Here is a 27952-nt window from a genome sequence, read left to right as displayed (position 1 = left end):
TAAAACATATTTATGAAGACGAGGCTGAGCCAGCCACTCAGAACAAGGGGCGTGAAGGACCTGCTCGGATCCCACTGCCCCGGGGTCCAGGCCCCCCCCCCAGCCCCGCGCCCCACGCCAGGCCAGGAGGAGCTGTGGCGCTCAGGCGTACACCTGGCTCTCCCGCTCCACAAAGGCCTGGAAGAGGCCCCCCAGCTCCGGGGGGGGTGGGGCCCCGGCCAGCAGCCCCCTCACAGCCTCCAGGCCTTCCTGCTCCAGATCTCGCTGCTTCTGCCGCAGCTGCTGCCCCAGGTCCTGCCGGGAGAGGCAGAGATGAGTCCCGGCGCAGGCTTCGCCCACCATGAAGGGGGACATGTCTTTGGTCTCACAGCCGGAGGAAGGGACAAAGGACCCGACATGCTCCTGGGCAGCTGGCTCTGCAGGGAGAGAGCCCTCTCCCCAGCCTGGAGCCTCTCCACTCCCAGCCCCGCCCCCCCCATATTCCCAGAACCCAGCGGGGCGTGGGGGCCATGAGTGGTCCCCCCAGGAGGCCCTGCTCCCTGGGGGTCACCTGCTCCCGCTCCATCAGCCCCAGGGCCTCCTGGTGTCCGCGGTAGAGAGCGTGGCGGCGATCCACCCGAGTCTGGAAGCGGGGCGCGGTCCGAACGGGGTCCTGTGCTCCAAAGGTGGGGGACAGCACCTGGGGGGCCTGGGCCGCCCCCGCCCCGAAGATGAAAGGTTTGAACACGGACCTGAGGGGGCGCAGATGGAGGGATGGAGGACGGCCACGGCCCTCGCGAACCCTGCCCCGCACACTCCGCCTCCGTCCCCAGCCCGGCCCCGCACCTGGAAGGGTCTGGCGTGGCCGTGAGGAAGTGGACGCAGGGCTGCGCGGGGTCCCGGGGCAGGACGGACACCATGCTGGCCGTGGTGCGGAAGCCCCCGGAGTCCATGCAGATGCCCCTCTGCTGGTCCCTGAGGATGCCCATCATCGCCTCGGCCGTGATGCCCCCTGCCAAGCGGGACAGGGTCAGGGGCCCCCAAAGCTACGGGGACAGGACGGGGGAGAGACTGGCAGCGCCGTGGCCCTCCTGGCCGTCACCCCTTCGCCCCCGTCACCCGCTGACCTTGCAGCTGCTGCAGCAGCTCCCGCCCGGCCCGGAAGCGGGCCTTGGCCGCCTCCATGCGCACCGGCTGCTGCGTCAGCGAGAAGACCTGCGCGAAGTCGAAGGGGCCGCGGCCGCCCCACCAGCCCTGGGCCTGGGCGTGGGCCCGAAGCGCCGGGTGCTCCGCTGAGATGTCGGTGCCGATGCTCAGCTGGTTGGAGATGTTGCGGGCGCCCTCTGCGGGGGGGGGAGGGGGGGCGGGGGGGGTGTCCTTCATGATCGAGCACCTACTGCAGTGATGGCGAACCTTTGGAGCTCGGCGTGTCAGCATTTTGAAAAACCCTAACTTAACGCTGGTGCTGTGTCACATCTTGAATTTTTTTGATCTTTGCAACCATAGTAAAACAAAGACTTATATTTTTGGTATTTATTTTATATATTTAAATGCCATTGAACAAAGAAAAATCAACCCAAAAAATGAGTTCGCGTGTCACCTCTGACACGCGTGTCACAGGTTCGCCATCACTGAGTCCTACTCTGTGCCAGGCACTCAGCGGGGTGCTGAGAACACAATGGTGAAGAGGGAGACAGAACAATCACAGAAAGAACTGTGAGTCTGCCATCTGTGGTGAGTGTAATGAAGAGACACCCTCCCCAGATCAGCCAGAGGGAAACCTGATATAAGGGGGAAACCTGGCCATCAGGGAGTCCAGGAAGGCTCCTCGGAGGAAGCAGCAGGCTGGAGCACAAGAGGACTTAACCCCGTGAAGGGGGAGGATAGGTTCCCCCGCGGGGCTCATTTTCCATCTCTCTGGAAGGCCCCGCCACCCGAGAGGCCTGCACCTGGATCGGCCCTTCCCTGCAGCCACCACCTCTCCCACCCCCTCCCAAGGCTGGCAAAAGGCAGGCCCCAGCACCGGCCCCTCACCCTGGATCCTCTGTGCGGCCCACAGCCGCCCCGCCGTCTCCAGCACCCAGGCCTCGGTTCTGTCAGCCAGCAGGAAGGTGTTGTGGTAGCAGAATGGCGTGGGGTCCTCCCGGCAGCTGCCCCCCTGCCCATAGCGCTCCAGCAAGCCTGTGATCACGTGCACGGCCTCCTGGGCTGAGCTGCTGCGTTCTAAAGCCAGCCTGGCACAGAAAGAGGTCCGGGGGGGACAGGAGGGTGATGGGGCACCGTGGCTGGTGGCGGGAGCTCCAGGGGACAGAAGAGGCCCAGGGAGGTTTGGTGTCAGGCCCGAGTCCCCTAGAAAACCTGCCAACACTGCAGCGATGCCGGTGGTTGTCAGGCTGCCTCTTAGGGGCCATGCAAAGGCCCAACACACAGTCTCGGAGAAGTGCCCTGAGCCCACCACCCCTTCAATCAGAGCTGCTCCGCTTTCATTGGGTTAATAAATCGGGATGAGATTTCATTAGAAAGACATTAAGCCTCCATTGATTCTGGGCCAGGGGAGGCCCAGAGGTGGCCACCTGGGAGAGCCTCCAACCAGACTGTGGAGATGGGGCCGGGGAGGGAGGGGCAGGGCGGCCTAGTGGTGACGCAGAAAGGAAGGGGCCCTTTGTGGACCAGGCTTGGAGGAGGGGAGGAAGGCCGGGGCCAGTCCTCGGTCCCCAGGCTTCTGGTGTGCTGAGGGGACGAGGAAGGGCAGGGGCCGCACCTGAGGAGATCCATGCCCAGCAGGGCCTCCCCCTCCCCAACTGGCTCCTTGGTCCACACGGCCTCGTTGCCAATGCAGACGCCATGCTCGTTGGCGCCCATCTCTGCCCCCCACAGCCAGGAAGGGCGGCTTAGGATCACAGCGTGGGTCTTGGCCACCTGCTCCACCTCGATGTAGGTGCACTGCAGGACGGGGGGGGGGGGGGGGGAGGAGGGGGGAGACGGGGGGAGGGGGGAGAGGGAGAGTCCGATCAGAAAGGGGAAGGTTCCTACCAAGTGGCAGTCACCTTCCACAGCCCTTAGAGCAGCAGTTCTCAACCTGTGGGTCGCGACCCCTTTGGCGGTCGAATGACCCTTTCACAGGGGTCGCCTAAGACCATCCTGCATATCAGATATTTACATGATGATTCATAACAGTAGCAACATGACAGTTCTGAAGTAGCAACGAAAATAATTTTATGGTTGGGGGTCACCACAACCTGAGGAACTGTATTAAAGGGTCGCGGCATGAGGAAGGTGGAGAACCACTGCCTTAGCGGAAGGCCTGATTATTCCCATTTTACAGAGGAGGAACTGAGGACGACAGAGGTTAAGCAATAGGCTAAGTCCCAGCTGGTGGATGTGAAGCTCATGCTCTTTCCACATCTGGAGGCCTCCCAGGTGTGGGAGCAGAGAGGAGAAAGGTCTTGACTTAGAAGAAGGCCTACCTCCGCCACCACCCGGCACCCCAGAGGCCTAACCCACCTGGAGCCGGCTGCCAGGGGCATGAGTGCCCGCCGGGACAAACACCACCTCCTGCACCTCATCCCGGGGTCGGTCTGAGTTCTTGGCAAAGATGACAGCTGGGATGGCCGAGGCCGGGGGCACCGCGACAAAGCAGTCACAGGAACATGGGGCGTCAGGGCTCCACGATGCCATCTGGGGAGTGGGGGAGACAAGTGTGTCCCTCGTGTCTCCACTATCCCAGCCTGGAATCAGTGCTGGGGAGCCCCTCTCCCCACATGTGAAAACAGACACCCAGGGAAGGCAGTGCAGTCGGGTTCTGGACACCCCGCACCCCGCGCACAGTCCATGTGCAATGTGACCCGGAGGCACCCGCTCTCTCCCCAGCTCCAGGCTCAGGAATCAGCAGGCCAGCGCGCTCCTCGGGCCCTGCCCTTCTGAGAGTCCTGGCCCACCTCCCTTGTTGCCCTGCGCCTCTCCAAGTGTCCCACAGCCCTCTTCTGTCCACCCCTTCTGGCTTCCCAGTCATGTGTGCTCCTCACCCTCTCTCCCTGCTAGATCCCCAGCTTAGTTCCGGGAGCCAGTGCCTCCATTTAGGGTCAGGTCTGCCCGTTGGACCGAGGTTCCCAGGTGACCTGGAAGGCCTTGCCCCCCGGGGCGGAGCTGGAACCGAGCACCTGCAGTTCCCCGGTCTTCCACCAGGGTGCGCGCTAGCACCGCTTCTCGGAGAAGAGCGGCCTCCCTAGCCTGGCTTGGCTGCCTGCCCTGCCCCGCCCGCAGCTTTCAAGCAGGAAAAAGCTGAGAATCAGCTCGCAATTCCAGTAGGGTCACCGTGGGGAGCAGGAGCTGGGAGCGGAAAGGAGCCACGTGAAAAGAGAGGAAAGAAAAGCCGTGCGGGTTTATTAGAAAGCTGGGACTGCTGGGGCATCTGGAATTAAAGAACTTGTGACCTAGTTTGAATTCCGAAGGCACGATCCCAGGCTGGTGGCCCACCCGCCTCCCCAGTAAGATCTGTAAGAATGGCCAGTCCCTGGCTGATGTGGCTCAGTTGGTTGAGCTTTGTCCCATGCACTGAGAAGTCACTGGATCAATCTCCGGTCAGGGCACATGCCCAGGTTGTGGGCTCCATCCCCGGTGGGGGACATGCAGGAGCCAGCTGATCTCCCTTCCTTTCTCTGAAAAAAAAAAATTCTTTTTTAAAGAAGGAAAAAGTATTTTTTTATGTTTTAAACTTTTTTATTGATTTCAGAGAGGAAGGGAGAGGGGGAGAGAGATAGAAACATCAATGATGAGGGAGTATCATTGATCGGTTGCCTCCTGAGGGCATGTGGCCTGAGAATCAAACGGGGAATCAAACCATGACCTCCTGGTTCACAGGTCAAGGCTTAACCACTGAGACACGCCGGCAGGGCGAAAAGGGTTTTTTTGTTTGTTTGTTTTTGTTTTTAAGAATGGCTCAGCCAGGAGATGTAGGGAACACATAAGTTAACGCCTTTTTGAAGGGCACCTATACATAAAACCCATCCAACCCCCCAAAGGCTGATTCTGCCCCCTCCCCCCAAGTGCTTTGAAAGAAAATTTGGAAATTTCTACTACAAAGATATGGTCTCTTTACACATAGTGAAGCTGAAACAGGAGAAGTCTCGAGTGTTCTTCTTGCTGGGTCATTTTCCTCTATAAGCGATCTCCATCATATCCAGCATTTAGGCGAATGCATCTCACGCCGTTTTGCTCTGTGAAGTCCTTCAGGAATGGGGGAGACACTACAGATGGTCTATTTCTCCCACATCCACCAGCCACACAATCAGGGCTGCTGCTCCATCGGGTGGGTCGCTCCTAGAGTGGGAATGAAGGCAGAGGCTGAGGCTTTGCTGGAGGCAGGCTGGAGGCAGGCGTGCTTGGTGATGGCTGGAGGAGACCTGGGGCCTGAAACCTGAGATGTTTCCTAAATGCCTTCAGGTATCCCAAGAAGATGCCTGTGTCTCCAGGAAGATGAGCTTCACTGCCAGGAAGGGGACTGCCACTTGAACAGAAGAGTGGCCTAGAAGTTGGGCTGGAGTGGGGAGGAGCGTCACCTGGAACTCTGCAGACTGGCGTCTGATCTTGCTTTTGTGGGGTCTCTTTGGGCAGGTCTCTTACCCTGCGAGGGCCTCTGTGGTTCCCAACCACAGGTGGGGAGAGGGAGGGTTAATTTTTTCATTTTTATTTATTTATGGATATTAGAGAGAGGAAGGGGGGGAGAGAAACATCGATTTGTTGTTCCACTTATTCATTCATTCGTTGACTTTTGTTTGTGTCCTAACTGGGGATTGAACCTGCAACCTTGGTGTATCAGGACGACACTCCAACCAACTGAGCTACCCAGCCAGGGTGGCTATTTTTCCGCCACACATCTCCCACTGCACAACACGACACTTTAATTCTCTGCTATCAAAGTGTCGGCAGACTGCCAGCATCAGCATCATCTGACAGCTTGTGAAAATTGTCGAGTCTTGGGCCCCACCTCGGACCTACTGAATCAGAAGCTGCATGTTCCCCAGACTTCAGGTATGAAGTCTGAGAAGTGCTGCTCTAATACAGCCCCCAGGGGCATACCTGGGTGGGGTTTGGGGGAGGAAATCGCGGTATCTCGAGAAAGTCCACGGGTGATCCGAATAGTCTGCTGATTGGGAACAGCAGGACTGTTTGGTTCCTGAGATTCTTTCCAAACCTACACTGCTAGGACAGGACGCCGAGCAGCCAGGTTTCCTGGGCTGACGTGGAGGTGAAGGCTGCTTCGGGTGCAGCGTCAGGGATGGGTGGTAAGGTTGCCATTGCGTGGCATTCCAGAGACAAACTTCAAGGCTGTGGGCTAACAGGAGCGCCCAAGCGGCCAGCCGGAAAGCTGGTTCCCCGCCTGCACTTCCCCAGTTTCCCGCTAGGGGGCAGGCACAGGCAGGAGGAGAGGCGGAGCCCGCGCAGCACAGCCCCAGGCGGCAGTTCCCAGGCTGCCTGCTGCTGTCACTTTCCATTCCAGATTTCACTCACCCACCTCGGAATTCCACTCCCACGTCCTAGGAGAGGAGACGGCGGCTCAGAGAAGTCGCCCAGAGGGTCAGTCCAGATGTTCTGATTTCCCTCCCTCCCAGCTCCTCCGGGATCGTCCTGCCAGGGGCCCCTGACCTGAGGGGTCAGAGGTGGCCAGCCTTGGGCTCCATCAAGGGGGCCAGGCCAGCCAGGCAGCATTGCTGTCAAGGCAAACGAGCCGAGGGAGCGTCAGAGCCCCACCAAAGGCCCCCGCTAAGAATGCAGGTCAGCGGGAGGAGCTGCACGGGGAGGAGGGGCAGTCAGCCCTGCCCAGACAGGCCCAGCCAGCCCCAGAGCTGCCCTCCTGTCCCCGGGGACAGCGCTGGGGGGACAGGAGAGGACTCACCAGGTTCCTGGGGTCTAACTCCCCCAGAACCAGAAGGACAAAAGAGCACCGCAAGGAGTGGGGTGGGCATGAGGTGACAGGAAAACACACCTGTTTCTTGTCCTCCCCGGCGTCTAACGCAGCAGCAGATGGGAACAAACTTTTGCCCCCACCCCCAAACACCAGTGTGGTTTCCTGTCTGCCCCCCAGATCATTCTGGTGCCCCACCACAAGGTGGATTTTGTGAGCCCAGACCCAAACCTGTGATAGGATGGGCCAACCTGGGTACCAGATTTAGTTCTGAAAAATTGGATTAGGGTTAGAGCGGGGGAAATAGAAATCCCACTAGATAAAAAAAAAAAGAATAATTTTGGCAAAAAAAAAAAAAAAAGATGGGAAGGTGAAAAAAACACACAATAATCTGCCCAGGCGGTGTGGCTCAGTGGTTGAGTATCAACCTATGAACTAGGAGGTCACGATTCAATCCCCAGTCAGGGCATATGCCCGGGTTGAGGGCTGGATCCTCAGTGTGGGGTGTGCAGGAGGCAGCCGATCAGTGATTCGTTCTCATCATTGATGGTTCGTTCTCTCTCCCTCCCTCTCCCTTCTTCTCTGAAAACAATAAAAAATATATATATTTAAAAAAAGAACACAATCATCTATCTGCCCCCTTGGAGCCCAAAACTGATCCTTCATCCACCTTCCTGGCTTTGGGGCTCTGGAGTTGAGGTTTTATACTCATTTGACATTCATTAGGCACCAAGGACATGCCAGGCATGGGGCAGCCTGGGAAAGTGTGCACAGATGGGCAGTTCTGCATATCCAAAGGCGCCCCGTGGGTCCGGCGAGGGCGCACTGTGCACCGCCTGGTTGTGTAACTGGCAGGTCTCTATCTGGGAGTTGCAGCAGGAGCCTTTCCCTCATACCTTCCAGCTGGGCGGGAGCCCATCAGATATCTTGGCTGCCTTTCATCGCCTTGTTCCTGATAGGGATCATCCTGGGTGAAGAAATCGCTGTCAGTCACCCCCACCTCCCTCACAGCCAGAAGGACCGACTGACACACACCCCCCCCATGTGGGGTGAGGGTGCCAAGAGGCTCGCGGTCTCTGGGAAGGCGGGGAACCAGCCGAGTTCTTGGCAGGGGAGGGGAAAGAGGGGGCTTGTGTGTGGAGGAGGAAGGAAACATCTAGAACTTCCTCATCTGCACAGGTTCCACCGGGGAGGGACAGTCCGCAGAGCTATCAACCCAGAGGGAGCTCCGCCCTCCTTCTGAACCAGCCACCCCCAGGGCAGGACCGGACCCTTCCATCAGCCCAGCTCTGCCCCAAACAAAGGGGGAGAGGTGAGGCTGCCCAGGACTGCGAGATCAAAGGGCAGTGTCCACCCCACCCTGCGGCAGCCTGGCCCTCACAGCTGAGGGACACGGAGTCAAAGAGGAAACCGACGACGGGCGAGAAGACAAATGAAGCAATGATGTGGTTGATGACTTTATTACGGCATAAAAAACACAGGCTGTTTCTTCCTCTTCTCCCTCCCCCCCAACAAAGTGGGTTCACAGCAGTTAAAGAAAAAAAATCCTACATTTCTCCTCTAGGGGGCTGCCTAGAAGGGGGCAGACAGAAAACCTAACCAAAGCCCTCACCAGAGGGACACCTTAGAGCTGGGGGCCTCCACAAGGGGAACAGCCATGCCCCCCCTCCACCACCACCACTCATTCAGGAGTTCCCCTTAGAATGGTCGCTGGGGAAAGCTGTCCTGGTAGCACAGGGAGGTGGCGGCTGGTTTCGATGGGTGGAGGAGAAAGGCATCTCACACCCACGGTGCCCTCCCTTTCTCCCCCTCTCTCCTGGCCAGGCAACCTGCAGGCACCGCCAACTCTCTCCTGCCCCCAACCCTCTCGGCAAGGAAAGGGACCTCTGGCGGGGTCAGCAGGAGGTCAGGATCAGAGGGAACAGAAAGAAAGAACATTATTTCTTAAACTACCCCGGGCCCATGAGTCCTGCTGGGAGAGTCGCCCTATCCCGTGTACAGACTCCCTTCCACACACACACAGATTCCCACCCAGATCCCAGCCCCATTTCCCTTTGAGCTCCTTGGACCGGGCTCCAGCATCCCCAAGGGAGGAAGAGACACGGTAGGCCTAAAGCCCAGGACCTTGGATGGGTGAACAAGGTAGGGTCTCCCTTGGCTGGAGACCACAGGCTCAGTAGACACACACACACACACACACACACACACACACACACACTCACGTACACACACACACACACACTCACGTACACACACACACAACATGCACAAACACATGCCCTAATATTAAATAAAATACCCTTTGCTTATAACTTAAAAATCAATACACAACTAATCCTCCAAAAAGGCTCTGGGTGGAAAGAGGGGAGGTCGGGGGGAACCTTACAGCCTCCATATCAAGCCTGGGAAAGGCCTCTCGCTCCACACTCTTCCCTCGCCGGCTCCCTCCCCTTTGCCTCTGCTGGACTCCTCCCTCCCTCCTCCCCACTCCGGGATCACAACCAGAAGGTATTTCTAGCATCTAAAGAAGGAAAGGGACAGCTTCCTAGACATCACAGAAGGCAGCCCCTTCCAGTGGGAGAGCCGCTCCTTCCCACGGACAGGAATGGGAGCCTCCGTCACACATTCTACAGGAGGGGCCTGGCTCCCGGGGCAGGGAAAGGGGAGGGCGAGCAGGAGGTGGCCGGGCAGACAGAGCCCTCCACTCCCAGTGGGAACTGCTGGAGGTCCCTCTGCGGGGCACCCCCACCGAACCCCAACAAGCCCGGTAACCCCGTCCCTTCCATCCCCAGGCGGGAAGGCAGACCATGGGGAACCTAGGATGAGGAACTACATTAATTCTAGAGCGGGGGCTTCTGGCTGCCTGGAAAGCTCACATGGGGTGGGGCGGGGGGAACGGATGGGGAATGTGGACTGCCGAACTTTACTGTTCATCAAGACCCAGAGTAAGGACCGAATCCCAGCTTGGAGCGGAAGGGGCTTGTTTCCTCCATTCCCCCATTCAATTGCTTCCTCTCGTCTTAGAGGGGGACCTCCTTGCCCACGCCCCACCTCTATCCGGCTCTCTTCTCCACCCCACAGTTAGGGCTGGGAAGCTGTCCCGGTTCTGGCCCTCTGCCCCCTTCCTTCATGGCTCCATCAGGCTGGGTCTGGGAGGGTTAACAAGGAGGCGCCTCAGAGGAGTTATTTTTACAGCAACAGCCTCCTCGCCTGATGGAGACCCCTCCCTGAAGGGGACCCCCAGCCTCCCCTACCCCATCTCAGCTCTCCCTCCGGAACTAGGGAGAGAACTAGGAGGGGATGAAAGGGGCCAGGCCACAGGGCGGATCCGGAGGCGCTTTTATGTCCTGGTTCCCAGGCGCTAAGGACGCGTCCAGACAGGTCCCCCCAGCGCAGGGGCGGCCCCACTCCTCTATGTTCCCGGGATGCCCGTCTTCTCCGGCGGCCCCCTCCGCCCTGCAGCCGCGGTGGGGACACCCCACCGCACCCCTCCAGCTGGGGGACGTGAGGAAACCGAGAACAGAGGGGCCTACGCAGCTCCCCCCTCACACACACATACACCCGGCCAGCCAAACAGGCAAACGCGTCCTGTCCAGCCAGAGACTACAGCACCCCTAGCGTCCCCTCTCCCGACCCCACACCGCCTTCACCCCTCGCAATAAATAACCACCTGCTCCTCGCTCAAGCCGCCCCCGGGACACCAGGCCAGGGGCTCTCTTCTGATGCCCGGGGGGACCCGCGGGGAGGCGGTTGGAGGAGCTCAGTTGGAGGGAGCTCCGCCGCCCTCCGCCTCCCGCTTGCCTTTGCCCCCCGGGGGCTCCACCGCGCCGCCAGCCTTGCCCTCGCCCGCGGCCGCCCCCGCCGCCTCCTCCTTGGCGCCCTCGTGGGTTTTCATGTGCTTGGCCAGGTGGTCGCTGCGCATGAAGACGCGGCTGCAGACGGCGCAGGGGAACTTCTTGGTGCCCGTGTGGGTCTGGAGGTGGCGCTGCAGCTCGTCGGAGCGCGTGAAGCGCTTGCCGCAGAACAGCCAGTTGCACACGAAGGGCCGGTCGCCGCTGTGCCAGCGCAGGTGCGCCTTCAGGTGCGACGTCTTGGCGTAGGCTTTGCCGCAGCCGGGGATGTGGCAATTGTGCAAATGCTTCTTCTTGCCCCCGTCGGGCCCGCACGGAGCCCCCAGTCGCTCCGCCTCCAGGCAGTTGGGGCAGCGGCACACGGTCTGACCTGAGCTGCGGGGCACGGACCGCCGGGAGCCTTTGGGCCGCGTCGCCCCGTCCAGACCGGAATCCAGCCCCTGGGACTCCGGGGCCACCGCTTCCAAGGCCTTGGCCCCGTCGGGAGGCCCCAGGAGGTGCTGCCCTCCGGCGGCTGGGAGGAGGTGGTGTGGGTGTGGGTGGGGCGGCGGGGCGCAGAGCTGATGATCTCCGACGTAGCCCCCCAGGCCGGCCTGCAGCGCCCCCGGGTGGCCAGGGGAGGTCAGCGCGCCCTGCGTGTGGGGGAGGTCCATCCAGGTGGTCCCCGCATGAAGGTCCCACCAGGAGCCATCCTCCGTGCCCGGGTGCGTCGGCCGGAACCACGATTCGTAATGGTGGGACATGTCTGGCTGCAGGAGCTTGGAAAAGGGTCCCGGGACCAAGGGGTTGTCGCTTTCCAGGTCCTCACAGGTTACGCGGGAGGAGGCCCCCGGGAGCTCATAGCCCTGCGAGAAGTCCACCTCGGGGCCCAGCGGGAGGCTCTGCAGCTCTCCAGGCTGCAGCGGGGAGGGGTAGTCCCCCGCCTCCGGGCTCGTGTGGCCCTGGTATGTCTGGAGGGGCTGCAGGTCGAGGCGCGGAGGGGAGGCGTGAGGCGCGTCCGTGTGCTGGCTGCCCAGAGAGCCGCAGACAGCGGTTAGCATTGCCGGGATGCGGGGTGCGGTGGGGGACAGGGACGGTCAGGGGCTCCTCAGGTGAGACCTAAAGGAGGCAGAGGAGAGGCGAAGTGAGCAAAATCACCAGCTCATCTTCAGTCCCAACCTAGTCCCCTCCCTGCGAAGTGCCCCTCCCTCCCTCTCCACGCCCCCAGGTGAGAAAGAGAAACGCACCTCTGGTTGGGGGATTCAAGATCAGTTAACTACGAGAGAACTAGGAAGACTTGAGGGTGTGAAGGTCTCGGCCAAGGGCAGAGGATGATGGAAGTCTCCCTTCCCCTACGTTATCTCTCCTAGAGGATCCAGCTTATCCTGGGAGTTGGGCTGGTCCCAGGCTGGTAGGGAGGATACTCCTACAGGACAGTGCTCACACCGGCCGACCCCAGCTGCCCCCTGCAGACCTGCCGCCATCCCAAGTGGAGGATCTATTCTAGCCCCATCGCAGCTTTCCCACTTTAACTCAGGATACAGGTGCGGAGAGGGAGGTGGCCTGTTTCTGAAACTCAAAGCTTGAGGTTATCTGACTTCCCAAAGCCCAAAACAGATTCTGGGATTTTGGAAAAGAAAAAAACAAAACAAAACTGAATTCCATCTCTGAGGCATGTTCCTTGAGGAAGAGCATTCCACTGCCCAGCCTCATTCTCCCCAGCTCCCTGCCTGGCCCTCAGGCCAGTTTCTGGGGGACTTCTCGCCACCAGAGAAAGTTAAGCCCCCTCCCCGGTCCTGACCCACACTGGTGCCAGCCCGCTCTCTCCGGCTGCTACCCATGCCCTCCTGCCATGAGCGGAGACCCAGATGTGAAGCGGGGAGGGGTTGGCTTCCCAGAGAAGGGGGTCAGGAAGAGAAGAGTTCACCATCAAGCTCAAGAGGGTAAAAATGACACTCCTGCCCTGGCCAGTTTGGCTCAGGGAATAGAGCCTGGGCCTGTGGACTGCTGGGTCCCGGGTTCCATTCTGGTCAAGGGCATATGCCCCAGTTGCAGGCTCCATCCCCAGTAGGGGGTGTGCAGGAGGCAGCGGGTCAATGATTCTCTCTCATCATTGATGTTTCTCTCTCTCTACCTATCCCTTCCGCTCTGAAATCAATAACAATATCCTTAATATATATATTTAAAAAACAACAACAAGAAAAAAGGGAAATACGAAAAAGAAAATAAAAAATAAAAGAACAACAAAAGGCCAAGACTCCTTAAGGGATGCAGGGTCAGAGTGGGGGGAAGCAGAGGGCGACAGGAAAACCAGAATCACAGATTTAAGAGGAAGACTTGCCCAAAGGGTTTTTAATAACGGGGTGTATTCTAGGCGTGGATCATTTTTATTTTATTTATTTTTTAAAGAACATAACTAGTAAGTTCTTTACTTCAAATAACTAAGAAGCTAATTTAATCATTTTTAAAAATTAACTTCAAAGGAAGACAGAGAGAGAGAGATTGATCGGCTGCCTCCTTCGCGGGCCCTGACTGGGAACCGAACCTTCTACCTTCTGGTGTATGGGATGATGCTCCAACTAACTGAGCTACACTGGCCAAGGCTAGGCATGGGTCATTTATAGGAGTCCCGTGGATAATTCTAATATGCAGCCAAATGTTGAGAACTACCGTTCAGACTAACACTCTTGAAAAAGAGGAAACTGAGGCAGTATTTGGAGAAGTGACTTGAACAAAGACATTCATTTATTCATTCAATCAACAGCTATGGCTCTAGCCAGTTTGGCTCAGTGGATAGGGCGTCAACCTGCGGATTGAAGGGTCCCAGGTTTGATTTCGGTCAAGTACCTCGGTTGCAGGCTCAATCCCCAGCCCTGGTCCGGGTGCTTGCCGGAGGCAACCAATCGATGTGTCTCTCTCACATCAATGTTTCTCTCTCTGTTTCTCCCTCTCCCTTCCACTCTCTCTAAAAAAAGCAATGGAAAAATGTCCTCAGGTGAGGATTGAAACACACACACACCCACAAAGTATGTACTGAATGTGTCTCTGTGAATCAGGTCTCTCCACTCTCCCTGAACCACTGGGAACCTGAAGACCTGCACCCCTTTCTTGACCATCTATCTGTGATTTGAAGGTCCCCCCCCCTTCTCACCATCTCTCCCTAAGGCTCGGGAGCCCCAGGTGTGGGGTTCGTATCTGATTGGCAGAGGAGGCGCTTTGGTTTCGGGCAGGGACTTTCCACGGCGGGGCTCGGCTGACCCTACTACCCCCTGCCTCTGGGAGCAGGGAGGTGGCCGCAGGAGTCTGGCAGAGGGAGCGGGAGAGGGGCTGGGGCGCCTACTCAGGCTCCTGCGGCCTCACCACAAGAAAGGAACCGGGTGAAGCTGCAGGAGTGGAGCCTCAGGCCCAGGCGGGGCAGCCCAGGAGGGGCTGGGCGGGAGCAGCGAGGCCTGGGACCCTAATAGCTTTTGGCGCCTGGGAACGGCCCCAAAGACGAGGGGGTGGGGAGGCTAACGACCCAGGCTCCGCAGAGTGGCCCCTCCCGACCCAGGGCAGGCAGCCCAAGCCGGGGATGCACGGCCTGCCAGCGAGGTTTCGGGGTGGGAGACCGCAGGACGCACACTCCCGGCTTCGCGCTCCCCAACGGGGGAAGGCGGCTAGAGACACCCTCCTCCCCTCTCCCCCGCTGCCTCTCGGATCACCGGCGCTCCGGTGGCCGGTCGGACTTCCCTACTCCCCGTCCTTAAGGTTCAAGTCCTCCGGTTGTCCCAGTCGCTCCAGTTTCCCCAGTTTCCAGTCTCTCCCGTCCGCCCAGTTTTCTCTCCGCTGGGGCTCTGAGCCCCTCGGATTCTGCTCCCCCGAGGCCCTGGGGGCGCGTTCCGGGCGCGTCTTTCCGAGAGGACCCGGAGCGCGCACCCCTCGCCGCCCCGACCCGGGCTCCTACCTCGAGGCTGCGCTCGGACTCCCGGCACGGCTGGCGGACGCGCTACGGACGGGCGCTCCAGGGCCCGGTGCGCCGGCAGGCTCTCCAGCGGCGAGGGGCAGCGGCCAAGGGCGAGTGGGGGCCGCGACCCAAGCCGGCGGAGGAGGGGCGGAGGGCGGGCGGGAGCCAGCGAGCGAGCGAGCGAGCGAGGCCAGCTCCGCCCGTGACTCACCCGCGCGCTCTGCCTTCATCCCGAGCTCCGCGCTCCTTTTTCCCCGAAATCGCAGCCCCGCCCACCTCACCTGCGGCCGCCTTAACCCTTGCGGGCTCGGCGGGACGGGAGGCTCGGCTGGGCCGGGCCGGCGAGGAGGGGGCGGGCAGGGAACGGGGGAGGGATCGCTATCTAGGTCGCCTCCCGCCACCTCCCTCGCTCCTCCTCGTCCCTCCCGGTCTCGGGCCAGGGGCCGGGCGGAGTGTCTCCGGGCTCCAAGACCCGCCCTCGGGGAAGAAAGCTGCCCCGGAGCTGGTTTGGTTGGGCTGGGGACGCCGGACTCGCTCCGACCCTGGAGGGGTGGGGGTGGGGGACCAGAGAGGGGGCGGGCCCTGGGGTGATCCTGAGCCACCTTAGGGCGCCCTTGGCCTCGACGGCCCTCGGCCCGCGAGCGCTGCCTCGGAACCGAGAGGAGAGGAGGAAGCAGGACCGCGCGCCAAGTATGTGTCCGGTCTCCGCCCAGCCCTAGGCCGTGAGAAATTATCTGCGCTGCTGCCCTCCTCCCCTGCCCCCCCTCCACCCCCCTTCCACCCCCACCTTCTCTCCACTACCACCTCCCTCCCGGTCCTGGGCTCCCGCTGGAGTTCCAGTTCTCCCCTCCGGCCACTCGCCTTTTCAGGGCGACCGCCCCCTCTTCTTTCCCATCAACTCCCCCGCGGGCCCATCTCTGCCTGCCCCCCCCCCCATCTCCCAGGGCCCCCGGCGTTCAGTCTCCATCTTCCCTGAGGCTGCAACCTGGGCGCCGGCTAAACCCACCCCCAGATCGCCCACCGCCTCGCCCCGCGCGCCCGGCCCTGAAAGCCGGGGCAGGCGCCCGGACTGAGGGACCCCTCGCCACCACCCCTTCCCGGTTCCCACCTACACGTCGGAACCCCGGGTTCTTAACCTGGGGGAGGGGTCTAGGGGTCCTTTGATAAAAGCGAAGACACAGACTCGATGCAGCATCTGCAGAACGTCAGGGCGTTCGCCGCTCCCAGCCTCCTCTCAAGGTCCGAGTGGATCGAGATGCCTGGCCAGCCCGGTGGGCAGCGCGGGACCCTCCTGCCCCCGCCCGCCACCCCCCCGCCCCCCGCAGGCCTCTGCACCCGGTTAGTCCGACGCTCCCTTCCCGGTTGGTGTCTCCTCTACCCGCCACGTTGACGTCCCAAGTGACCCTGGTCTTGTGGGGGATTCTGATCAATTTTCCTATTTTTGTTGTTGTTGTGCCCGTTGGCTGTCCCTGGGCGCGCTGCCATTGGCTTTTTATTAAAGGTTCGCGTCTCGCTTGTTTGTTGTCTTGACGGTCCTTTGCGCAGCCGGACCGGGATTCGGGCGGATTCACTGTCGCTCCTGCCGCCGCGATGGCTGTCGTGCCCGCTGGTTTTCCAGCCCTGCATTCCCGCGTGGGACGCCCCCGAAATGCCACTACCAAACGGCTAAGCCAGCCACACGCCACCTGGAAACTCCGCCTTTGTGTATGTGCTTTCCCAAGAAACACACGCGCTCTCACATCCGGAGTCACTGACTTATCTGTGCATCCGCTTCTTTTCCGTGCCTCAGTTTCCTCATCAGAACAACCCCAGGACACGTTGGGGAGGGCTCCCTGGGGCTTAAAGGAACTGATGTAGTTACAATACTTAGCCCCGTGGGCGTCTGGTAAGCTCACGGAAAACGGAAGATATCATTGTTGTTGTTAATAATTATTTAAAAAGTCGGCTCCCAGCAAATGGTTGTTGGATTAAGGGATATTCACAAAGGTCTTTGGACGAAATTCTAGCCCCAGCCTTGTACTTGCTCAGCTACAAGCCGCTGGGTGAGAGCAGCTGCCCTTTGGTGTCAAAGGACCCCGGCTTGGGAAGCCAGGAAGGCGTCCCTCCAGCCCCACCTCCATCACCTCCCTTTCTGATCAGCAGAGTTTCCTTCTCCCTGATACTCAGGCCCCTGAAGTATAGATTGCCAAGAATCGCTCTGGATCTTTGTGGCCACTAATACATTGACAACACTCTCTAGCCTCATGTTTTGTGTGTGTGTGTGTGTATTTTAAAATATATTTTTATTGATTTAAGAGAGGAAGGGAGAGGGAGAGAGAAATAGAAACATCAGTGATGAGAGAGAAATATTGATGGGTTGCCTCATACACACCCCACTCTGGGGATCGAGCCTGCAACCTGGGCATGTGCACCGGAATCCAACCATGACCTCCTGGTTCATAGGTCGATGCTCAACCACTGAGCCATGTCGGCCAGGCTGTCCTCATGTTTTTATTTCTGTTCACTCAACCTGCAAGTGTTGGCTATTGGGGTTTGCATCCCAGTTCACAACCGTGACTAGAACAGAGTTAGGGGCTCATGTCCCAGAGCCTGTGACTCAGATTCTTGGGGTAAGTCCCATTGGACCCCTAGGCATTCCTTGCCTCCTCCTCCCTGCAGCCCTCTAGCCTTCTGGCTTTTCCCAACGCTACTGCTCTTGGGGAGCTAACACTTGCTCAGCGTTTCCTCCTCCATTTGTTCATGAGCATCAGATTGTCTTATCTTTCTGGTTTCTGTTTCCCTGAAAAGCAATAGGGAAAGGAATCCAGTCCGCAGATGGTAGACATGCCACTTTCATGCCTGGCTCCCTTTCACCCCACCCCACCCTGACCTGAACATACCTGGGTTCCCAGAAGCAAAGACGCCCCCCCTCCCCATCTGCCTGTGGCTTATCAGCATGAAAATGAACAGTCATGGCCCCGAAGGTGTGGGCCAATGGTTGAGCACTGGACCCATGAACCAAGAGTTTACAGGTCGGAATCCCAGTAGGGACACATGCCTGGGTTGTGGGGCTCAATCTCCAGTGTGGGGGCATGCAGGAGGCAGCCAATCAATGTTTCAATCTCTCTATCCATCTCCCTCTCTAAAATCAATATAAGCATTCAAAAAATTAACAGTAAGGCAGTTGTTTTGGAAACTCAGCCATTCTGGTTTCCTGTCCTGCTGAGGTTTCTGCTTCTGACTCAGGGCATTCACTATCTTCCTTCCAGATGACCTTCTACTTGCGTTCCTCTGACTCCAGCCCTTTCACTTCCTGCACGCCAGACGCTTTCCTACTGCACACGGCCCATCGTCTGAGGTTGACATAACTGCCCAGTGTTATCTCATCTCAAACTGACAATGCTGCCCACCACGCCTCCCACACAAACTGAGATCTGCCCAGGACGTGGGCCGTTTCTGCCCTGCTCCCTTAGTCCCCCAAAGGGGTAGACAGATTTTGACACAAGGGTCCATCTCCCATTCCTGCCACTCCTGTTCTCACACCTCATTGATAGTTGGCAATCCATTTGTACATGGAACAGCCTCATTAGCCCCCAATTGTATCATAACACATTTACTTATTGAGCAGCTACTATATTCCAGGCGCTTTATCCAAATATCTTTAGTTCTCATCAGCACACAGCTAAGTAGTTATTATTATTCCCATTGTACAGATGGGGAATTCTGCCAAGCATCAAACAAGTCAAATGACCTGGCCAAGATTACACAGCTGTTAAGAGACCGAGAAGGAAATCAAGTCCAGATCCGTCAGGCTCCAGCGCCTGTGTTCTGCCTGCTATTCCATCCAGCCTCGCTATGGCACCAGTGATGGCTCTGGGAGTCTGGCTCCCCTTGATCCTGAAGGTGGAGGGGACAGCATTCTTAAGCTGATCCCTAGATCAAAGCTGTCTTGAGTTGTTGGGACAAGTCACAGCTATATCTGTGGTCCCTTCCAAACCTCAATTGTCTTTCTGTGGAGATTGTGCTTTGAGAAGATCTAAGCTGGACTGCCCATAACAATTGCCTAGCGCAAGTCCTCATTTCACTAGTAGGGAAACAACCCCAGAACAGAGAGGCAAGCAACTCAAAGTCACACAGCAAGTTAGAAGCAGAGCAGGGAACCAAGCCCCATTCTCCTAATTCCTGGTCTCCTAGTTGCTCACTCTTCTGTACTCCCCACACCACTCTCCAAGCTGCACTCGGAAGACTGCAAGCTGGTGACCTTGGACGCCAACATTTCTCCTTTCCTTTCTTCTTTCCACCCGCTGTCCCAGGTTCCTGGGAACCTGGATGAATCCAGAGCTGGGGCCAAATGGTATCTTTTGGTTCATCCATTGTTCATTCAGCAAACATTTACTGAGGGTCTACCCAGGGCCCAAGCACTAGGCTGGACACTAATTCTATCATAAATCCAAATATCGCTGGCATCCACCTCCATTTCCAGTCTGAAAGGTGAACCTGTATGTTGGAGGGCGGGGTGTAATCTACAAATGTGTGTGCGCACATCATGCCTGTGTGTACTCATCTTGCCGTGTGTGCCTTTGAATGTGGGTTGTCTGTCCTCTTCCTCTATGACAAAGGGAGTTCCCCACAGGACATGCACCACGATTTCTCCCCTGCTACTTCTGCAGGTGTTTATCAGGCATGAACTTCTGTGAGGTGAGTGTGCGCCTTGTCTATTAATATTTGCCCATCTTTTCTATCAGAATGAAACCCCCGGTCATCTGTTAACTGGTGAATCCACTCCACTTCTCCCTCAGATCTCAGCCCAGCCCTCCAAAGGCCTCCAAAGGAATTCTCTTTGGTTCTCCTTACAGAGACCTTCAAGATCTCCCTCTTATCTTCCCCTCCCCAATTCAGAGAAAAATCAAGACTTCCAAACCCTTCTCAATGATCCCCATGGAAGTGGAGACCTCCATCCCCTGAACTGGACAGGGAACCTCTTACCAGTCCATGGAGCCCAGAGCTGGCAGCGGTGGTGAGGGGCAAGTGGGGGTGTTGGGAGAGCCAGGCTTTATAAAGGAGGCGACAGTCAGAGCAGAGGGGGAGGTGAGAGGTGTGGGCAGGGGTGCTGCCAAGTCCTCACGGCCTCCAAAGCTTTTAGGATAATCCAGGAAACAGTGGCCCCCGGCTCTCCTGGGGGAGTGGTAGGGGGTGAGATCTGAGTCTCTGAGGTGTGCCAGGAAAGGAGGATTTCTGCTCTAAGAGGCAGCTGGGGGTGGGGGTGGGAGAGTAAGACTTCCTTCCCTCTCCAGAGGCTGGACGGGCAGTGGGAGAGAGGGACCAAGTGGTTCTTGCGGGATGGAGGAAGTGAGAGCATCGCCAGGGGAGAGAGCTGGGTGGCTGGAACTCTCCAAATTCCTTCCCCCTCCTTTTGAGGGTTCCTCCATGGACTGGGTGGGAAAGAAAGAAGTACCACTTTTATGGCCTGAGACATACACACACACACACTAAGTTGGTCCCTCCCTGCTGACTCCCCATCAGTGATGATGGCTACTCCAGCAGGTCTCTCCTACTTCTGCTGGAGGCTCATTCCTCCTCCTCCCTTTTCTTCGTCCCCTACCCGACTTAGATCCCCAGGACGATCCACTGTAATCCACCTTTTGGATCTGGGAATCTCTCGTTGTCAAGTGGTTCTCTCCCCGATTTAGGCTAGGGTGAGGCAGCTTGGGATAAACAAGAGGTCACCTAAGACCAGAGGTAGAACCCAGCCAAGAACTGTTATGGACAGTTCAGGGGCCCTGGAACTCGAGGAGAGTGAAGAGGCTGGGAACATGGCCTGGAAGGGAAGAAGGGGCCTGGAGGTGAATTTAGGTGGAGCCCCCACAGCCCCAACTATTTACATGGACTTAATTTGAGGGTAGCTGTAAGCTCAGGCATGTTGGCTAACAGGAGCATGTGCTGGAGCAGAGAAGGACAAAAGGCCAGGAAGGAGAAAGGACAGGAAACAGAACAAGACCAGCTCCCCATAGCTCCCTGAAGCTAGGAATTCTGACCCACATAGGAGAGTGGCCTGGGGACTTTTCATGTGCTCACGTCCCATTCTCAGCCATAGCTCAACGCCCTTGACACTGAGAACGGTAGCTGCTGTGCACACCCAGAACCCAGTAACCTAAGGCTTGTATGCCACCTCCCCCAAGTCCCCCACAGGGTGAGTCAGGCTGTCTTTGCCCTGAACTTTGTCCTGCTCCTCCCCCGCCACCCCCAGAAACCTCTAGACTGGGGATTCCCAGTCCCTTCATTAGCTTTTCAGTAATTATCCCCGGAAAGGCCTGGACAGGTCCTTCCTCTACCCATCTCAGAGATGAGAACATTGAGGCCCTTAAGAAAGCTCAGAAGCTCTGCAGAGAGCCACCCATCAGGCAGGAGAGAGTAGAGGGGCGGGGGGCTTAGGAGGCAGAGCTGCACCCCTTCCTTCAATCCTCAGCACAGTTAGGAGGAGGACAGGGCCAGCACCACCCCCTGGGGGCACCCAGGCGGCAGGACTGAGGCTCCAGGGAGGGGCTTCCCTGTCCCTCCCTACCTTCCAGCCCAGAAAGTCGGAGTGAGGGGGAAACAAGCAGCGGAGACCACACAGGTGGAGTAAATAATGTTAATACGGGAGCATTATCACCAGGGCATTTCCTCATGGATAAATGTCTCAAATACCAAAGGATGCCTCCAAATTATAGTTAATTACAGAGTTGATTTGCATAAATTATAAGGTGAGCATACAAATTCTTTCAATCGGTTCCATATGCTTAGGTAGCAGGTCCAGTTCAAAAGATGGGAGAACCTTGGGGTGAGGGGAGTTGGGGGGAGGACAAGACAGCTCCTGGGCTGGCCCTGCTAGCGACACCCCTTTCCCAGCTTTGGAGCAGTGAAGGGTAGCTGGAGACCTGAGTGGTTTTCGGGGAGGGGAGTTAGTAACAGAACCCAGACCCTATTTGGCAGGGGACCCCCCGCCTCCCTTTGTACCTCAGCACAGCGTGCTTCCCCACCACCAATGACAAGGCAGGAAAGCTGGGGGTGGGTACACATGGAGGGTGGGACTCTGGTGCTGGGTGAGTCTGCGGACCCCGCGGGGCTAATGGTAGATTCAAGCCCCTCTCTCTTGCTCTCAGCTCTCCCTGGATCCACACGCCCTCCTCCCCCCACTCGGGCTCACTCCAGAGCCAACCCTCCGATCCCAAGTTTGATGTTGCCGCTGCCTGCACCTTCCAGGTGGCTCCTCAGAGGCTCAGACTCCCAGACTTTTGTCTCCAGTGCCTGGGCCCATTTCCTCTGCCCTCGCCTCCCAGTCCCCCACCTCCTCTAGCCGCTAAGACTCTACTTCCTTCTCCAGCTCTCTAATCTGTCCCTCCCTCCCAGCCCCCATCCGTACCCAGAGGTCTCCTACTCTTCTCTCCATCTTTCTCCTCCTTCCCAGCCTCCCTCCCCCAGAGATCCCAGTCCCCCTTACACTTAGCTGTCTACTTTTTAAAAAATATATTTCTATTGATTTCAGAGGGGAAGGGAGAGGGAGAGAGAGTCAGCAATATCAATGACGAGAGAATCATGGATCAGCTGCCTCCTGCATGCCCCACACTGGGGATTGAGCCCACAACCCAGGCATGTGCCCTGACCTGGAATGGAACCGTGACTCTTGGTTCCTAGGTCGACGCTCAACCACTGAGCCATGCTGGCCGGGCTGCATGTGTTCTATTGTTTAAAAAATAATTTTATTTTTCAAAGACAGAAGCTACTGGATTAGCTTGGGATGGAGTTGGGAGAGAGACTGGGCTAAGGTGCATGAGGGGAGGGTGAGAGTGTACCTTTGTCTACAAATCCAAAACATGGGGCGGGGGTGGGGGGCGGTTGGTGGTGAAAAAGAGCCTAAAGTGGTTCCTGGTAGTACTGAGCAAGTGCTTAATAAATAGTTGTTGGATGGGTGAATGAATTGGGAATGGCAACTGGCCTATGAAAATCCTAGAGAGGTGCCAACTTGGCAACAGGAATTACTTCTCATTTGGATTATTTTTCAGATCTCCTATCAGCTTTCTGCCACTTCTGGGCCCAGGCACCTAAACTGTCCTACAGACCAACAACAGGTTAATCGTCCTGAAGTGCCACTCCATCTTGGAACTCTCCACGTCAAACACATCACTGGCTCCCCAGTGGTAACCATAACATTCAAGACCCTCCTACTTGGCCTCCATCACCTTTGCGATCTTCATTTCCCCGGGTCCTGGTACAACCCTTCCAGTCCAGGCCAGCCCGCTGGACTCGGTGTTCATCAAATAGGCCCAGCCTTCCTACCCTTCCTCCGACTGTTCCCACCCTGCCACCCCATCTCTGCCTCAGAAAGGCTTCCCGTCCTTCAAACTCCCATCCTGCAAGGCTGCTTCCCCATGAAGTCCTCTGAGCAGCAGCACATCACTGGCTTGCTCCTCCGAACTTCCTTAGTACTGACTGCCACATGACCTGTTTCCATGGAATTGCCTTCTTACTGGTGTGTCCCTACCAGTGGGTCTGGAGGGCAAGGATCATGTCCTTTTCATCCCACACAGTCATCAGCCCAGTGCCTTTTTTGAGAAGCGGGTGGAAAAGCCACAGCTGAGCAAATTAGAAAAACGTTTCCCTGAAATCAAAGTTTCTAGAGTCTCTTAGCTGAGGTGAGTAGTAGTGAAGGCAGAGGCATGGGTCAGGTGGGAAGACATAACAGAAGCCTTGAGACGCAAAGATCCATGGAGGAAATGAGCCCAGCTTCCCTGTCATCCCTTCTCTGCCCACCCCTCCCCTTATCCATCCCCCCCGCCCCCCTACCCCCCTACCCCCCGCCACTGGCCCAGGTTGTGTGATGGATGGAGAGGGGTCCAGCAGGATGTCTGGGGCGTGCAGGGTTGGGGTGAGAGCCAGGGGAGGGTGAAGCACTCTGCCCTGTTAGCCTGTTTGGTAGAATGAGTTGGAAGTTTGGGACAAAAGGAGCAAGGGCCGTGAGTGGGAGCTGGGAGAAGGGGCGGATTCCACAGGCGTCATGGAGAAAAGCAGAGGAAGAAAAAGCAGAATTTACTTTGTCCCTCTGGGCAGTGAAAACACTTCCTACCAGGGTTGCAGCATCCTCATCACGTCATGCCTCAGCTCAAAAGCATCCGATGGCTCCCCATTACCAACAGGAAAACATCCACGCTCTTCAGGCCTGGCATTGAAGCCCTCTATCCCGCCTGGCTCAGCCTGCCTGTCCAGCCTCACCCCTCACACTCTCCAGGTCCCAGCCACAGGGGGATCCTGCTCCATCCTTACTGTTCATACATGTTCACGCCCCATACTGCTCCTGGTCTGAAATGCTCTTCCTAGTTCTCTGTCTGAGAGCGCCTATCGATCCTTTGAAGCCCAACTCATATGTCTCCCTCCTCTGTTCAGCCTTCCCCAGTTCTCCCAGGCACCCTCTTCTGTGTTCCCATAGTCCCAACATACAAAGGGCTTAACACTGTCAGATGGGTAATATGATAAGCTGTATGTGTGTGAGATCATGAGCTCCTTGAAAGATTGGCATTTTCTCTGTTCATCTTTTTATTTATTTATCTTTAGCTCTGTCCATCTTTGTGTCCCCCAGCATCTCGAACAGTAACTAGTGCTGAGTGTGCAATACATATGCGTTGCACTGGATTAAATAGTGCCCTTTGCGGAGGAGAAGGAGCTGCCAGCGGCTGATGCAGACGAGGCTGATTCTCTATAAATCCCGTTGTCACACCGTCCAGATGGGCTCAAGATGCTGCACCAGAAGCCTGACCCAGTCTTCCTCTTTCACCCCCCACCGTGCCCAGCACCTTGTCAGGAATCCACGATCAGGTAGGGAGATGAGGCTCCCTGAGAGGCCCAGCATCCTGCAGCCAGGGTCACCCAGAAGACCTCCCGCTGGATCCCACAAGCGGGGGATTAGAGAGGGAGGGCTGGGTACCAGGGTCTGGCAGGCAACATTAGGTGGGTAGGGGGGAAGGCGGGCAGTGCCCTGGAAAGGGGGCCGGTCTCATTGTTGTGGTCTGTCTGGGAGATTCCTCCCCTTTTTAATTTGCTTCCTGATTGAGGGGTTGGCTCTGCCTGCCCAGCTCCCCCGTCATTATCTGCTGCCGGTGGCTCAGGTGCTGGCGAGCCTGGCGTGGCCCCTGGGTTATTACCTGGAGCTCTGGGGGTGGCAGAGGCTGCCCCTCTGGACGGGGTGGGGGCCTGTCTGGAATTTGCCCTGATCCTACCACCCACGGGGGCAGCCAGGATGCCTAGCAGGGTGGACATAGTCACAAGGTGGGGGGGGGCCTTTTAGGGGAGACAGCTGGTCCCAGGGGGACTTCAACGTTTAGAAGCTTCATGTGTCAAGTGGCCAGAATGTTGATTCAGAAGCCTAAGACAGGTAAGACGTGGGTGCTAGAGCACCCGAAGCTGGAGCCATTCCCCAAAGGCTAGTGAAAGGTATTGAAGTTAGACATCAAGAAGGACTTCCCAGCCCTAGCCAGTTTGGCTCAATGGATAGAGCGCTGGCCTGCAGACTGAAAGGTTCTGGGTTCGATTCTGGTCAAGGGCACATACCCGGGTTGAGGGCTTGATCCCTTGTAGGGGGCCTGCAAGAGGCAACCGATCAATGATTCTCATTATTGATGTTTCTACCTCTCTCTCTCCTTCTCCCTTCCTCTCTGAAATCAATAAAAATATATTAAAAAAAAAAAAAAAAGAAGGACTTCCCAGCCAAATTGGGAATCAGGAAGGGAGAGAGGAGTGAAGCTTGGGGATTCCCACCCTGAGTTCTCCGCTCTGCAGCGTTAGGAAACCAAAAGCCATTAAGGGAAAGGCATGTCACTGATCCAAGAGCCCGCGATGACAGAACCCGGACTCTAGGAACTTGCTGTGGCCCTGGGTCCTCCCTCAGTGCCCTGGGGCATTAGACCTCAGACCTCTGCCCAGTGCCTTTGAGCACAGCCTAGGTACCTACAGCGCAGGGCACTGAGTCCCCAAAGTTCCTGCCCTTTGCCCGGTCCCTGATTGGGCCTGCGGACTTCAAGGACCAGAGATAATATCAAGACAAACAGGAAGGGCCCAATTAGAGACATAAAGTTTGTTGTTTTAGAGGGCGCCCAGCGCCAGGCAGCGGTGCCAGGTTGGCAGCCCTGGAGCCTGGCGGCTGCCTGCTCTCCTGTGCAGCCAGCTGCCCCTCTCAACCTCGCCCAGGGCCATGGCAGGAAGGCTCTCAGGAGAGGAAGGGAGGGAGGGTGGAGCCGATAGAGAAGGGGTTAAGCAAGAGGTTCTTTTTCTTCAGCAGCTGAACTTTTGTCACGTCACCTTTCACTCAGGCTGGGCATTTAGCTGCTTATTCAGCAAATATTTTTAAGTGCCTGCTCTGTTTCAGGCCTGTGCCAGGCACAGCGCTTCCCCCTGTAGCCAACACAGCGCTCACTAGAAGGTAAGCTGCACGGAGCCAGGGATTTTTGTCATCGCTCCACTCCCAGCGCTTGGAATGGTGCCTGACACTCTATAAAGGTTTTATAAGTTTGTGAAATGCATGAATGGAAGGATGGATAGGGAGGAGGAAGAAAAAGAGGAAAGGAGGAAGGGAGGGAGAGGAGGAAGGAGGAGCCCTTAGAATGCACATAGGAAGGTCCTGTGATTTTTCAGTCCACTGGACTTCTTTTTTCCTTTAATCCTCCCGCAAGAATTTCCCCCCTCCCACTGATTTTTAGAGAGAGTGAAACGAGGGAGAGAGAGAGAAACATTGATGTGAAAGACGCTTCCATTTGTTGCCTCCTGCACATGCCCGGACTGGGGCTGGGAATCGAACCTGCAACCGAGGTACATGCCCCTGACCTGGAATCGAACCCGTGACCCTTCGGTCATTGGGCCGATGCTCTAACCACTGAGAAAACCGACCAGGGCTCCACTGGATTTTTAAAAAAACAAAAAAAACCATTTTTATTGATTTCAGAGAGGAAGAGAGGGGGGAGAGAGAGAGAAACATCAATGATGAAAGAGAATCATTGATCAGCTGCCTCCTGCACGCCGTGACCTTCAGTCCCTGGGCTGGTGCTCTATCCACTGAGCCAAACCAGCTAGGGCTCCACTGGATTCCTTAATAAGAGCATTGATGATCCACAGGCGCTCTCTTCCCCGTCCTGTCCACCCCAAATGAATCTTAGAGTCTTGACACCTATGGGTGGCCAATGGTCATTTTCTTGCCCAGATGCCACCATGGTGGTCAGCTTCTAGGATGCTGTAAGAGAGGATGGAGAAAGAGGGCTGATCAGGAAACAGCGGCAGTCCGTGCAGGAGAGCCCACAAGGTCATGACTGGTCTCTCCCTGGGCCTCTAAGTGCTAGTGCCTCCTGAGACTGAGTGCTCTTCTGGGCCCCGCCGAGCTGCCCTCCGCCCCAGCCCTCCTCCTCCCTCCCTGACGGTGCCAGGTAAGGCTTAGGGCATGGCAGAGGTTGAACCGAGAGCCACCCCACCTTGTTCCTGTGGCTCCATCCCCCTATCCACACCCAAGAGGTGAGCTCCTGGGGCAGTTGGCATCTGACAGCCTGGCATCAACTCATGCCAACAGCTTGGAAGCTGCAGTAATTAGAAGGGAAGAGGGAGAGAGGGGGAGAGAAGGAGAGGGAAGGCAAGCTCAGGAGAGAAACCTTCTCCTGCCTGCCGCAGGGCAAACTACTTCAAACGAATTCGTTTCACTCTTGTGAAACTGAAGACAATTTCCTTTTCTGTCATAAAACAAATTATTGCTCATCAGGACTGCTGGGCTCAGGGCTCGTCCCTCTCCGAGGGTTTGCTCCTGCTCCTGGGCCTGGCCCCAGGTGGGCTGGAAGGTGGGGGGTGGTCAGGGGAGGAGGTCCAGGGCCTGGCGGGGGTGGGGGGTGGGGGATTCATGGGGAGACACCCTAAGGAGGGGTGGGGAGGGATTAATGTTCCCCTCGGGAGTGAAACAGCACTATATCCCCCTCATCAACCTGCTGCACTGACCAGAGAAAGGGTCCATGACCAAGCCACTGGCCCTGGCCTCTGGGAAGGTCATCTCACCCGTCCTCTTGCCTCAGGGCGAGCCTGGAGGAGGCTCCACCTCCCTCCGCAGGCACCTGTTCATGGGGTGGAGGGATGGGAACAGGAAAGGGAGGCCCAGAGAAGTTGAGGAACTTGCCAGAGATCACTCAGCAAATTAATTAATGGCAGATCCAGGATTAGAACCCAATGGCTTCTCTTCCAGGCCAAGACTGGAGGCTGCCTGGGGGCTTTTGTTCGCACCTTTTGTGACTCTGGATCGCTGCAGGGAGCCCGGGCACC

The 27952-nt window shown here is 57.3% G+C and overlaps 3 protein-coding genes across 4 annotated transcripts in view; 1 reads left to right on the top strand and 2 right to left on the bottom strand.

The window, feature by feature from the left end:
• CDK5RAP3 (CDK5 regulatory subunit associated protein 3) overlaps positions 1-27952 on the top strand; it is a 161134-nt gene that overhangs the window by 43273 nt on the left and 89909 nt on the right. The gene's annotated exons all lie outside the window — the stretch shown is intronic.
• On the bottom strand, positions 72-4144 carry SCRN2 (secernin 2). 2 transcript variants are annotated; one of them, XM_059670762.1, is made up of 8 exons: positions 4005-4144; positions 3484-3657; positions 2741-2922; positions 2014-2213; positions 1107-1322; positions 826-991; positions 551-731; positions 72-294 (listed from the first exon to the last, which is right to left on the bottom strand). In XM_059670762.1, exons 2-8 carry the CDS (start codon positions 3655-3657, stop codon positions 142-144), a joined length of 1272 nt encoding a protein of 423 aa, XP_059526745.1. In that variant the 5' UTR covers positions 4005-4144; the 3' UTR covers positions 72-141. The 2 variants fall into 2 exon arrangements, with proteins under 2 accessions (XP_059526745.1, XP_059526747.1); XM_059670764.1 differs by having other exon boundaries at positions 160-294; positions 551-688.
• Positions 8328-14796, bottom strand: SP6 (Sp6 transcription factor). Its single transcript, XM_059670761.1, has 2 exons — positions 14657-14796; positions 8328-11832 (listed from the first exon to the last, which is right to left on the bottom strand). The coding sequence occupies exon 2, from the start codon at positions 11772-11774 to the stop codon at positions 10644-10646; it is 1131 nt and encodes a 376-aa protein (XP_059526744.1). The 5' UTR covers positions 11775-11832; positions 14657-14796; the 3' UTR covers positions 8328-10643.

The sequence above is a fragment of the Myotis daubentonii genome, chromosome 16 (genome assembly GCF_963259705.1).
Source record: "Myotis daubentonii chromosome 16, mMyoDau2.1, whole genome shotgun sequence".
In the NCBI taxonomy this organism is placed as follows: Eukaryota; Metazoa; Chordata; class Mammalia; order Chiroptera; family Vespertilionidae; genus Myotis; species Myotis daubentonii.
The sequence above is the reverse complement of the archived record's forward strand: the minus strand, read 5'-3'. Positions and strand labels throughout refer to the sequence as shown.